Below are 14340 nucleotides of genomic sequence, written 5' to 3'. Positions count from 1 at the left end.
GAGATGCTTGCGAAAGGAACGGGCGCTTCACTACAAACCAGAATTTGCAGGTAAAATTTCTATTTGTGTTTCATAATGCTTTTAAAAGAGATAATATAACTAAAGAAAACTGATACTTGTTATGTAGCACTGATTGTTAATGCTGGGTGTGTTCTACACAACGTCGCAAAATGGTACAATGTCCCAGAACCGTATCGACGACATTGATCATGATGTTGATAATGCCGATGGAATTAATGCCATGGATGTACCTAATCACCGTACAGGAAATGAAGTACGAGAGAATATAATACGGCGCTTTTTTACATAGTTTGTGTTTTGTGTATAAATATTTAGTTTAATAAATGAATCGTCTTAAAAGAGTATATAACAATTCATTTACTATTCGTATATGTCTATAGTTTTGGTCATTCAGTAGGAATTATATAGTAATTTCATAGTTTAATAAAATAAATGCACATATTAATATTTCAATATTTTATTCATTAACGAAATCTTGTATTACTAAAATATAGTTCTTATTACCTTTTATGATTTATAATTATGCTTTATTTTTTATTTAAGGTACAGTTCTTTGATAAATTTCTATACAAACTTTTCTAATTATTTTTATAATCAACAGTCATATTAAACTTTGTTTATCTTACAACAAAATAGAATCTTACAACAAAAATAAACAATCTTATTGACAAAAATAATTAGTAGTTATATATATTTACAATCTACGCTTTCTTTGGTTTTTAAGAACAAAATAAAATAAACAATTTAATAACAGAACAAAATAAACTATATAAGTATTAAAAATACTTGAATATATCACGTCAAAATTGATGTTATGTACCTATATTTATTCTGTTTCTTTTTTTCGTAGTTGCAGAAGTTCTTTCATTTCTTTTAGCTCTTGTAGAATGCCTTTTTGAGTCTCAAGCGTATCTTGTCTCACTTGCTGTTCTTCACGATTCAGTTCAAGTGTCTGTTCCTGAACGCGTAGCATCAAATGTGATATTTCGCTTAAAGATTTTATTTTTTCTGGTAACACAAAAGGTAGCTTTTCTTCATTCTTCTTTTTCATCTGTTTGATTTCAAAACGATTGTAGGAACAATCTACCTTTACCTTCTTTTTATTCAATAAATCAGATTTTGTACATCTGTTATCACAGCTGCCGGCAGTTGTAATAGATGGATCGCTGCAGTTGACGACTTTAGAAAGTGGGTTCTGCAGTAATCCTGCCTTTAGTTTTTTTTTGATTCGCAACTCGCGTTTTCTTTATCATCATCTACTGCAAATGGAATGCCACTATGGGTATGTGTAGTAGAATTGCCGAAGTCGACATCTTCGATATAAATAACTGGCAATTCTTCCATCGATTGGCTCGATCCAGCTTTCGAACTCTCGATATTGAAGGTTTCATTAACGTCTACTATCTCCAAATTATTCATGATTTCATCTTGTAAAATTCTTTCATGCCCAGGGACTTCTTGATGAGGTACATTACTTCCCTTAATAATAATAATAATAATAATAATAATAATAATAACAATAATAATAATAGAAGAGAGAATAATCATAGTGGCCAATTACCTTTTTTGACTGAAATCCTGCTTGAGGTATATTTGCCATCCCAGCTGTCTCGGGAGTTAGAATTTCCAACAATTGTGCCTCAAGATCAGTAAAATTAACTATTTTTGGAGGTCCACCGCCAGTGCTTTGTGCATTTCTCCTTCTATTCGTTTCCTTTTTAAGTACGTACATTTTCCAATCCGACCAACTCTATGGAAAAATATAAATATATATGCACTGCTTTTAATATTCTTCGTGTATTGTTTTACAAATCAGTACCTTAATCCATTCTTGTACAGTTTTAATCGGTCCTTCTCCGGAGCTATTTAGCTTATTTGTTATTTCTTCCCATATATCTTTCTGCAATGTATAATTAATAAAATATAATAATTTTGAATATTGAATACAAATATATACGAAATTATCTTTATATAATAACCAATTCTTTCCGGCTTTCAGACTTTCTTGAAACTCGACCTCTTATTATTTCCGGATGCTGTTTTAGCGAACTCAGCAGAATATCCCGCTGCTTGTATGTGACATTCATACTAAAATAATTAATTGTATAAATTATATTAAATTATGGCTAATAATACAACATATATAAACGAATATAGAGTAATACGGTATAATGTAATATAATTAATAGTATTAATACATACTTGCAATTTCAACAATCCAAATGCTGTACAGATATGTAACAAGATTGGTTGTTTATTGTGTTGAATACTCTTCAAGATATTTTGAGGTTACAGGATAGAGGTGAAAATGGTTTCTAACTATGAATTTTTCTGGTTATTTCACTTTTCCACTTTGTAAGTACACGATCACTCTCAGAGCATATGTGAAAATTGGAAATGTTCACGTGAGATTATGAATTGTGGAAAATAAAAAGTGAAAAAATTCATCAATTCTTACGCGATCGCTGCCCTCTGTTCTTTTTCGCCGGGTCGACCACGCGGCACTGCAGCGATGCCAATTTTGCCGCAACTTAAGGCCTAAACACAATGCTAGGCGATAGTGATAGCTATAGGGAAATAGCGATAGAATAGAAATAGTGATAAAAATTGTCACCACCCGTTGCACAATGGCGCGATAGGAATAAAAGTCAACCAATCAGAATCGTGCCACTTTTTCAAACGTATGACAGTACATAACCTGTAACTGTCAAAACGTTTTACATTTGTCAGCAGATTTTAGAGTAAGTTAAATATTATTTGGTAAGTACTTGTGAAACATTGATATAAGTATGCGGTTTTCGTTTGGTTAAGTATGCTGCGAAGACTGCGGATCTGACAGCCTTGTATCTCGGCAAGAATCTGAACTCTGAACGCTGATTGGTAGGCTATAAGGCAATAGATATAGAATTCCAACTCGCGGAAATTTATCGCTGTTGCCTGTTCCTATATTCCATTCTGCATTGGCATATAAATTCCCTAGTGTTGGAATTCTTGTTTCCATATCGCTGTGCTATAGCTATAGCTATCGTTATTCTTATCGCTATCGCCTAGCATTGTGTTTAGGCCTTTACAGCATACGCACACAAGCGAGCGGTCGTGTCGGTGCGCTCGGGCAACTTCGGGCGGGCTCGGTAGAAGAGTACAGTCATGCTGTCTCAACTCGCCGATCGCCGAGCTATAGCTATAGCTAACATCGTCAGGGCCGCTGACGCGTGAGCCGCGAGAATGCTAGGCGTGTTTATTTCTATCTCCCCGCTCGTATGCCCTTTCTTTCTCAAATTGAATAATTAAATAAATCTTTATGTAAAATTAAAATATGTATAGAATACATGAAATAAAGTAATATAATTATATATAATTAAATACAAAAGTATAATACACAGTAATAATATAAAATAATTAAAGAAATAAAGAACACAAGAAGCGTAAATGATAAATAAATCCACTCTTGGCCAATATGTACGGTTTTTTCTTAAACAAGCACCGTTATTAATTAAAAAAATAACTTAGTGTTAATGTAAGAAAAGTGAAATTAAAAATTAAACTAAATGTATATTTTGTTAAAATTATTATATTAGTACAATCCCATATTATTGTAGTATACTTTTAACTTGCTAATAACAAATACATCTAGTAAAATTAAAGGAAAATATTATTTTTGTAATAACAGTTCTAACATATTTCATTTTTACAAATGGATTACGTACATATTGTTGCTCAACGGAAACCGCGAGAAGGTGGTGGTTTCTTATTCCGTCAATAGGAAATGTGAAAAATTTTTTTTAACATTGTAATAATGTTAAAACAACAATTTTTTACATTTCCAAAGAATGTAGATAGGATAGGTATAAATGATAGGTATAAAAGATACATAAAGAGAGAGAGAGAGAGAGAGAGAGAGAGAGAGAGAGAGAGAGAGAGAGAGAGAGAGAGAGAGAGAGAGAGAAAGGACACAGGTAAAAGAAATAGATAGAAATAGATAGAAAGAAAAGATAGAAAGACGATAGATAGAAAAAAAGGAGAGAGAAAAGCTGCAGATTAAGCTATAAATTGATAGAAAGATATAAAAAATAGAACATAGAAAGAGACACGCAATGCATAAAGAATGTGCTTATTTTAAGGTCACTCTTCATGATTTATAATTCACGTTTTTTGTTTTTTGAAATTAATATTGAATTCGTTGTGTTAAAGCCGCATTTTTATGCAGTTTTCATTATATTCAAGAGAATAATTAAGTGATAAAATTCTCCACAATTTCACTTTTAACACGAACAAAATATTAATTTAAGAAATCAATTAAAAAGTAATTCAGTATCTCTAGTATTAAAAGGAAAAAAGTGTACATGCTTTATATATATATATATATATATATATATATATATATATATACCTAATATAATATTAAAAATAATACATATTATATGTATAAAGAGAGTACAAATATGTTCGCGTAAATTGTATAATTATGGCTAAACTACTATGGATATGCGCTATGACTTATTATTAAAGTTAGTAAGACATATATAAAAACTTTACTGAAAACAACAGGGATAAAACTTAATTTAATTACCACAGGGATTAGGATATGTAATAAAAATAAAAATAATATTTCTTTTTTACACATAATGATCTGTGGGAAATAAAATGCTTTATATTATTTGTTACTTTCAATAAATAAATACATATTTGTTTTGCTTTTTTCAAACTTTTGGAAATACGTTACAAATGGACATAATGCAATATTAACTACAAACAATATATATCTTATGTTATTAATGAAATGATATATTGATATATCATATATTTGATATATTGATTGATTGATATATTGATATATATACTATTAACTCGTTAAGGGAATAAGTTAATAGTATATATATATCAGATTATACTTTGTATATTTAGTTATAATACCAAAAATCAAAATAACTGACAAAAAAGTCAGTTACAATTGATTCGGCAATATTCTTCAATAAAACAGTAATTCTAAAAAAGTTAAGTTAAAGATAATCTAACAAACTATTTACCAATTATTAAATCGGCTAATTTTAGTTTATTAAACGTTTTCTTTGCCCGCCTTCCTAACCAGCTGTAAGTTGCTGCAAGATCGTTCGTAATTAGCATCTGTAAAGCCCTTTGTATAAAATTATATACGGAGTTTCCACCAATTTTTGAAAGTTCATTCATCTGCAAAATTCAAAATTAGAATAATATATTAACTAAAACTTATTAACTAATAATATTGTAATATTATAATGTAAAAAAATGTAGCATGTATTTAAAAATAATAGACAAAAAATTACCACAACGTTAAAATTTTTTTCCAAATTTAGATGTTCATCAACACGAGCTAACTCTTCTTCAATTTGTACAGGAAAATCAAACATTTTCAAAAATGAAATTTCTTCTTGCACTTGATTCACATTATTATTTGTAACGAGATTATTAATAGAGATGGGTAATTCCTGGAGAGCATCTGTGTATCGCCACATATTTGCTTTTAGTACATTTTGTTGACGAATAATCTCTTTGAAATATTTCTCTAGAAAAATGGAATTTACATTTATTAATCAATTGTCGAACACACGCGCGCGCGTAGTATGTAATTTCAATATAATAAATTCATTATCAAATAAAAATTCGATAAGTTCAAAAAATATATATAAACTGTAGATTAAATATATGTATATATACCGCAATCGTATTGTAAATGTACCGGACAACATTTGCATTCATTCATGAACGGCTGGTCATTGCTATTCAAATCTTCGTTCTCAAAATCTACAAAAAACACGTTACGCTTTTACATTTTAGATACAGTTGTTAATTATTATAAAAATATATTATAAAAATAATTTTAAAACCATTAGATTTTGAGGTGTTTCGAAATTTCTCAATATTTGACAATGTGCCACTATTATTCTGTCGAAATTTCTCAGTATTTGACAATGTGCCACTATTATTCTTTCGACATTTCTCAATATTTGACAATGTGCTATTAGTAGTTTCATCATTGCTCTTTTTTTTCGACTTGGTTTTTATAAAAGTATTGACTTCTGAACAAAAAATTGAGGATTAAACTTTAAATGTGAGTTTTTCAATTCATAAATTAATTGTTACTGTTTTATTTATAAAATTTATATAAAATTTCTTTAATGTATCAAATAGATAAATGTATACACACCATTTCTTGGTTCCAAACGTGGAGGAGTCGATAGTTTAGTGGCAAATTCCTGGTTATCATTGTTATTATCGTCTGACGACGATAAATTACTTTCCTCAAATGAAGAGCCATACGTTTTTCTCGTGATTTTCCTTTTACACATAAATGATGTACCGGAGACATCAGAATTTATGTCAGAAGAATATTCTGCTTTACGATATTTCTCTTTTGCTGTTGAATAATTGTCTGAAACAAAATAATAAGTGACATATAACGTAACGAGAAATACAATAAACAAATTTTTTATTAAAACATAATAAGTAGTATAATTACCGAAAGTTCCATGTCTTAGAACCCGAACAAGATATAAGGGCCAACAAGTATTTGGTTCTTCATGATTTTTAAGTGCTGCTGTTAATTTTTCAAATGGAAACGAAGGCCAATAACACTTATTGTTAATCAACCAACTAGATACCGCTTCCACGGTATCTTCTTCCGTGAAAATGACGATTGTCCACGTTTTTGCCATGTTTTTCTATACATTCTCAACAATTTGTACATAATTGGGTGCATCCAGAAGCACGACCGCTTACTAAAAGGGAGCGGTCGTGCTTCTGGATGCACCCAATAATTCCAGATCACAATAATTCCGAATATTATAAATATAGAATCATACCGTCAATAAAATTGATTTAACAAAAGAGTAATATATTTATATTTTTTTATTATATTTAATATATTTATTGATATATTTTAATATTTTTATTTTATTTTTATTATTTTATATTTATAGTTTATATTAAAATTTTTAATATACTAGATATAGACTCCCAGATAGCACAAACATATTCTATAAAGATTCTATAAATATTTTCCGAGAATATTAAAATATTCTAAGAATGTTATAATGAAAAGAACATTATAAAAATGTGCAGAGAATAATAAAATGAGACTACTTATAATATGCTGAATACATATATAGAATATTCCTTGAAATATTCTTGTAATATGCTGAATACATATATAGAATATTCCTTGAAATATTCTTGTAATATGCTGAATACATATATAGAATATTCCTTGAAATATTCTTGTAATATGCAAAACACGTTTTAGGAATATTTAGGAAATATTTATAGGACATTCTGTATAGGTAATTGTAGGCTACACATAGATTATTATAATTAAACTGTAGATTAATGCAAATACGCGCGTATTTGAATGAAAAAATAGATAGAAAATTATTACAAAATCAAAATATCTGTTAACATAAACAGATTATGATTTTAGTATTATTTTTCTATCTTTTTTTCTATCAAAATATATGTATTTGCATATATCTACAATTTAATGACAATTATTATACACAGAATAGTTATGCATAGACCACGATAAATAATTGGTGTATTTGAAATAATGTTTTAATTAATGTAATTTTCGTTCATTAGGAGTAAAAATTAGAAACAATTATAAATTTTAAATATCTTTTATTATAATTATCTTATAATATCACATATTCTTTGGTAAATAAACTTAAATTATTATAATATTTCGTAAATAAACTTATTACAATGTTGTATTATATTAATTTTCAGTAAGTAAATACTAATAGGAATTGATACATAAATATTGCACCTCTTTTAAAAATAATTAAGAAATTATTGATCGCACAAAAAAATAATCAATAAAATTAAGAAAATAAACATAAATATATTTTCCCTTAGAATTAATTTTTAAAAAATTAAATGTAGATAAAAAATATTAAGAAAGTTGTTTGTACCGATTATAAATGACCAGGGCATCGATTCTGTAATTTAAGTGAGATCGTTCGTTTTTCGCACTTTCATCTCACGTGAGTTTGTTCGTGCGATTCTGTAAAGTCAAAGTGAAAATACGAAATCACTAGATTTGCTAATGTGATAATGTGAATAATGTGGGAGACAACTATCGATGGAGAGAACTCTGTGTGACTCTGTACATACCTAAAATAAAAAGTATTACGCCATTATTGCAAAAACTTTTTTTAACAAAAATGAATGTGACGGAGAAGCAGAAACAAATACTTATAAACTTTATGCGATCTCATCCCGATTTTGGAAGAGGCAGATTACGTTATAACCGCGAAAATAAAAAAAGAATAGTAAGTGATTTTATAAATTATTTTATTATGACATAAATATTATTTTCAAAAACGTTAAATAATAGAAATAATAAATTGTAAATAAAAATTACAAGTAAATATGTGCATATTTTTTTATAGGACGAGTTATGGGAGAAAATAACATCAGATCTCAATTGTGCAGGCTGCGGTCCTCAAAAGTTGCCAAAAGAATGGGCAAAGGTAAATATATATATACGTTAAATAAATATCAATTTGACTTGTTAGTTACTATTTTACATAATACTATCTTATTTTACATAATACTAATGGCAAGATTATTCTTTTTTTGTTACAGACATGGCGTGATTGGAAATCGAATTTGTTAAAAAGAGTAGCCACATATAAAAGTTACTCATCAGGGACTGGAGGAGGACCACCAAAGACTTTAGACACTAGCCCCTCCGAAGACGATTTATTAGAATTTCTAACACCTGAAGCCAGTGGAATGTCTAATATTCCTGAAGGAGGAGCTATTGGCGATAATAACTTTACTTCTACTTACTTGACCGCTAAAAAAACTTTGACGTCACAGAATCTGCAGGATTCTCCTATCTGGCAAACCAAAGAGTTCTCAACCTCGCAGAATTCACAGATCAAGAAAACTTCATGCTTCCAAAGATCTCAAGATATGACTTCCTCCTTGCATCTCAATGCTGAAGTAATATTATTTTACTGTAGAGTTTTAAAATTATTATTATATACTATAGAGTTTTAATATTAATTTTATCTTACAAATTTTAGGAAAATCTCTTCGACAGTGACGTAATAAATGTCAATGATTTAGAGAATCTTCCAATAAATGTAAGTGCAATCATAATATATGATGTTTCTTTTGTTCACACGATGTATCTATTTCTTGCAAAGTAGTATATAAAAGTATTTTATTCTGTTTCAGATATCTTCTAATGTACTCGCTTCTATAGGAAATGTACAGATTCCAAAACAAGTACATTGCCAGAACTCCAGTACAATATCAACAAAAAACAAGAGATATTCTGATGACAGAGGTAATGAAAATTAATTACTAATGATCACTCCTTTCTTATGTGATATATCAACACTATTTCATTTTATTTAATCTTTTGACATCTATTATTGAAGAAAACTGATATTAATTATAATATTGAATTTCTTTTAGATATGGGTAACAAAAAAATTAAACAGAACTGGCAAACCACCAAAGAGTTCTTGACCTCGCAGAGTTCACAGATCCAAAAAACTTTATGCTTCCAAAGACCTCAAGATACGACTTCCTTCTTGCATCTCAATGCTGAAGTAATATTGTTTTACTATAGTTTGATTATTATTAATTTAGAGTTTTACTATTGTTATCTTACAAATTTCAGGAAAATCTCTTTGACAATGACATAATAAATGATGATACAGAGAATCTTCCAATAAATGTAAGTGCAAACATATATGATGTTTCTTTTCTTTACGCTGTATCTATTGTATTTCTTGCAAAGTATATAAAGGTATTTTGTTTTGTTTCAGGTATCCTCCAATGTACTTGCTTCTACAGAAAATGTACAGATTCCAAAACAAGTACATTGTCACAACTCCAGCACAATGTCAACAAAAAACAAGAAATATTCTGATGACAGAGGTAACAAATATTAATAACTATTGAGGACTCCTCTCTTGTGTGATATATTAACACTATTTTATTTTATTTTATTTTATCTTTCGATGTCTATTATTGAGAAAAATTGATATTAATTATATTTAATTTTTAGATACCGGTAACAAGAAAACAAAGCAGAATGTTAAACAATTATTTGAACAGCACACCGTGGATTATTGCAGTATTCAGGAGCGATCGTTACAATTGAAAGAGGAAAAATTGACTGTAGCAAAAGAAGAGTTAGAATTAAAAAAACAAACTTACCAAGAACGCAACGAACTCCTAACATCGTTGATTGAAAAGGTAGATGAATTAACGAATATAATTCGATCCGTTGCTCCGCAATATTTGGAATAAAATAAGGAAAACAAAGTACATTGATGGGAAGTTTGCATGGGAGAGTTTCATGTCTTTCATAAATATTAAAAGAATTGGTGCAATTGTTTTGTTAAGTACACTGTATTTTTTATCTAAATAAACATATATATTTATCATACAGTTGTTTACAAATAAAATAATATACTTTCTCATTCCCACTATTAAAATAATATACGTTCAATATACATCCTAATTTTTACGTAAAATATTGTACAGATTTGTCGGACAATTCAATAATAGGTTTGTTTAAAAAATGTTTCAAAAGCACCTTAAAATTACTGATAAAATTACAAAAAATCTAAAAAAAATACTAGTAATATAACATCGAATTAAGGATTAATTAATTAGTAAAATACCATTGAATCACTCGAGTTTGGGTTTGTTCTCCAGTTTCTTCGGCAATATTACATGGTATCGGTGGTTCAATATCCATTTCATCCAGATATCTTTCATCGTTTGGAATTCTCCATTTAATTGCCATGTTGTGTAGAATGCAGCAAGCATTAACAATGAGAGCTATATAACAAAATATTTCACCAATATATACAGATTGTAAAAAATAGTAAAATTATAAAATAGTGACCTTAAACTAACATATAAAATAATGTAAAAGCAAAATAAAACTTAATCATAAACTTAATCATGGCTGCTTTCGCGACAGATCAAAATGATTCAGATTAAAATGATCTCTGCGCTATAATTATTCAAATTTGAAATTTCATTAGAACTATTATAATGAAATTTCAAATTTGACCAATCATAGCCACGGATTATTTTAATCTAGATCATTTTGATTCTGTTGCGAAAGCAGTTAAAAATACGAAAAAAAGTTATAAAGAAAATTATAAAATAATAAATAGAATTAAAAAATGAAATTACCAGCAAATTGTGGAGAATAATGTAAAGCTCGTTCTTTCCGTAAGCAACGCCAGCGACCTTTTAGAATGCCGAAACATCGCTCTATAGTCACACGAGTCCGGACATGATAATCTGTATACCTTGCGCCTGAAGTTCCTTCTACTTGATTTAATTTTGGCGTCAGTAAAAAAGGTAGAAGAGGATATGCAGAATCACCTAAAATACGTACAATGTTAGTCTTTAACCAACGCTAATATTTTTGTTTGATAGATGCATAATTAAAGAAAATTATAAGTACTATAAAAGAAGTTCATTGAAGCTTGAATATAATTGAATATAATTCTTATTATGGATTTTGTAGGCTTTCCAGCAACGACACAGAGCGACAAGTGTATCGTTCTATCTTTGCTGTTCACTAGTATTGAAAGAAGATAGAACGATACACTGTGTCGCTCTGTGTCATTGTTGGAAAGCCTACATTATTACAATATAATTATTTACCTAGAAGCCAGGAATTTATTTCACCTTCTCTGTGCCTTTGCTCTAAATGAGCAAATACTCTCGATGATCGGAGCACTCGGGCATCGTGTGTTCGGCCACCATGGGCACTATTTACGGCAAGAATTTCGCACTTGGAATCACAAATCTGAAATTACATTATTTAGTAGTTTATTATTATTATCATTATTATATATATATATGTATTATTATTATTAATATTATTATTTATTTATTGTGATACATATTCCAGCATTACACAGTATATTTATATACTTACAACCAATACATTTAACGAATGATATAACTTTCGATTGATAAATAGGTATTCCCTCTCAATTTCTGGTGGAAAAATGGCAACGTGTGTTCCATCAATTGCTCCAATAACTCCTGGAAAACCGCCGTTTCTGAAAAATCTGAAAAATAAATATTAGATTAATAAAATATTTTTATCCTTAATAATCTACTGATTAAAACTTATATTGAATGTTATATAAAATAAATAATAAAATTATAATATAAAAACTGACTAGAAATTTATATTTATTCGATCTGCATTCTACGTACATACATAAATCATATAATTATTGATTATTACCCTTGTTTGATGCTTTGAATTCTGTCAGCGGTTACTGGAAAACAAATCCAATCGTCAATAATACAATTCAATGCATTGACAGTCGCATGAAGGGAACGGCTCAATGACGTTTGAGACATACACGTAAAGAAATCTTGGCCTGTTCTTCTCTGATAGGATCCTGATGCGAAGAAGTTTAATGATGCTAGTATCTAAATAAAATAACAAGAATTGAATCAGAAAGGTTAAAAAAATCATTAGGAATTTAATAGCTTTACACAAATAGAAAATTCAAAATATATTGTACCTGTAATTCATGAGATATTGCAGTTTTCCGTGATATTTGTGGCATGAATGGCACCAATTGTGCAATAAGCATACGAGTTGCATCTTTTGTCAGTCTAAAACATAAAAAGCATGTAATCACGCGCTGCAATATAAAGCTTTGTCACTACTAAAGGACTTTAAATATGAAAATTTACCTGTACAGCTTGCGAAATTGGCTATCAGACACTGAAAAAGGATCTAATGCATCTCTGAGTAACATTCGTGTAACCCTCATAATCTGATTGCGTTCAAAAGCCTCTTCATCATCCTCTTCCTCAAGTATTAAAGCAGCCATGAATATTTCCATTTTTGTTACTTTTTCGGGCTTTATTATTTGTGCGACACTTAACCTTAAATAGAATCTGTGGTCTCCACACGCGTCACGACGCTGTCTATAGTTTCTCTCTCGCTCTATTCTTCAACTTCTCTCTCTCGGATTTCACCATTCGACAAGAAATTTCTTGCCGAACAAACTCCCGTGAGATGGTACGCATTTCCACTAGGATGAAAGTTACTGAATCGCTCGAACTGCTCACTTTTAGTATTTTCACTAAATTTTAGATACAGAATCGACCCCCAGGAATTATTACATATAAGTGAACCAGGAATGGCATAAAAAACAAAATTCCAAAAAAATCAAAACTAAAAACAGATTTCATTCATATAATTTTATCATATAATGCTATCAGTGTAAAATAGAAATAAAAAATGAAAATTTTACATCAGCTGAGGGTCAAATTTATATTTGAAATCATATAATATTGCATCCAGCATTAAATTAAATATATCAGTAAAAAAATTAATTTTGTTGTAGAACGATCAAAATAGGCAAAATTGAAAAAAAATATTTCATCTCATCTCCACAGTACTTTTTCGATCTATTTTATTTTATTTTAGCACTGAGTTTTGATTTACTGCAATTCCAATCAATGAATTTTGTTTCTGCGAGTTTTAGATATAGTTTTACTTTTGAATTTCGTTTCCTAAAGCAAAATTAATTTCTTTTTGTACTTTTCAACTCTAAGTTTTGTTTCGTATGCCATCCTTAACATAAACATTATTATAGCTTATTAATAAATGAATTTGATTATGTCGTCTTTTTAGTATTTCTGAATTTTGCTTTTACAAGCCATGCTTTAATGACTGCTTCGATGTCACACAGCGTGCTTGTGTTATGTGTTTTTTGCACTGCCACTATAAAATATTATAATATAATAAAAGAGGGCTAATTGAGAGCCAAGCGTGGTAATTAGTACGCTGATGTGTTCTATTAAAATAATTTTATTTTTTGTACGTTTCGGTCCTCATTTTTGAACCATCTTCAGCATGTGAGTAAAATCTAAACAAAGTTCTAGACAATATAGTGGCCCATCGCGACCAAAATCCGCATCTTATTCCAGTAATCGAAGAGATCGAACATCTCCACTTATTGTCTAGAACTTTGTTTAGATTTTACTCACATGCTGAAGATGGTTCAAAAATGAGGACCGAAACGTACAAAAAATAAAATTATTTTAATAGAACACATCAGCGTACTAATTACCACGCTTGGCTCTCAATTAGCCCTCTTTTATTATATTATTTATTACTAGAGCTTCTCATTTTAATAATTATAAAATATTATATTAATTATTTATACTTTGTACACTAACCCGCATTAATTCAGTTTTTTTTGAATGTACAAATGTTATTTCAATAGCCAATAGTAGATATACAGAATTTCTAGAATCTAT

The 14340-nt window shown here is 29.1% G+C and overlaps 3 protein-coding genes across 4 annotated transcripts; 1 reads left to right on the top strand and 2 right to left on the bottom strand.

The window, feature by feature from the left end:
* Nucleotides 1–1233: 1233 nt before the first annotated feature.
* On the bottom strand, nt 1234–2921 carry LOC145941598 (uncharacterized). 2 transcript variants are annotated; one of them, XM_083047767.1, is made up of 6 exons: nt 2636–2921; nt 2224–2559; nt 2001–2109; nt 1841–1921; nt 1583–1771; nt 1234–1500 (listed from the first exon to the last, which is right to left on the bottom strand). In XM_083047767.1, the coding sequence occupies exons 3-6, from the start codon at nt 2106–2108 to the stop codon at nt 1234–1236; spliced, it is 645 nt and encodes a 214-aa protein (XP_082903893.1). In that variant the 5' UTR covers nt 2109; nt 2224–2559; nt 2636–2921. The 2 variants fall into 2 exon arrangements, with proteins under 2 accessions (XP_082903893.1, XP_082903884.1); XM_083047758.1 differs by having other exon boundaries at nt 2224–2921.
* A 2085-nt stretch (nt 2922–5006) lies between these two features.
* LOC145938500 (uncharacterized) lies at nt 5007–6713 on the bottom strand. Its single transcript, XM_083042187.1, has 6 exons — nt 6518–6713; nt 6206–6430; nt 5886–6077; nt 5716–5802; nt 5325–5563; nt 5007–5208 (listed from the first exon to the last, which is right to left on the bottom strand). The coding sequence occupies exons 1-6, from the start codon at nt 6711–6713 to the stop codon at nt 5041–5043; spliced, it is 1107 nt and encodes a 368-aa protein (XP_082898313.1). The 3' UTR covers nt 5007–5040.
* Nucleotides 6714–7990: 1277 nt separating this feature from the next.
* On the top strand, nt 7991–10409 carry LOC145941587 (uncharacterized). The gene is made up of 9 exons (XM_083047748.1): nt 7991–8324; nt 8445–8525; nt 8641–9003; nt 9087–9146; nt 9241–9352; nt 9484–9620; nt 9692–9748; nt 9840–9951; nt 10082–10409. Exons 1-9 carry the CDS (start codon nt 8217–8219, stop codon nt 10324–10326), a joined length of 1275 nt encoding a protein of 424 aa, XP_082903874.1. The 5' UTR covers nt 7991–8216; the 3' UTR covers nt 10327–10409.
* Nucleotides 10410–14340: the final 3931 nt, after the last annotated feature.

This window comes from Prenolepis imparis, unplaced genomic scaffold, assembly GCF_030444845.1.
Source record: "Prenolepis imparis isolate NDT839.2.m4 unplaced genomic scaffold, iyPreImpa1.0 SCAF_1, whole genome shotgun sequence".
NCBI classification, from domain to species: Eukaryota; Metazoa; Arthropoda; class Insecta; order Hymenoptera; family Formicidae; genus Prenolepis; species Prenolepis imparis.
The sequence above is the reverse complement of the archived record's forward strand: the minus strand, read 5'-3'. Positions and strand labels throughout refer to the sequence as shown.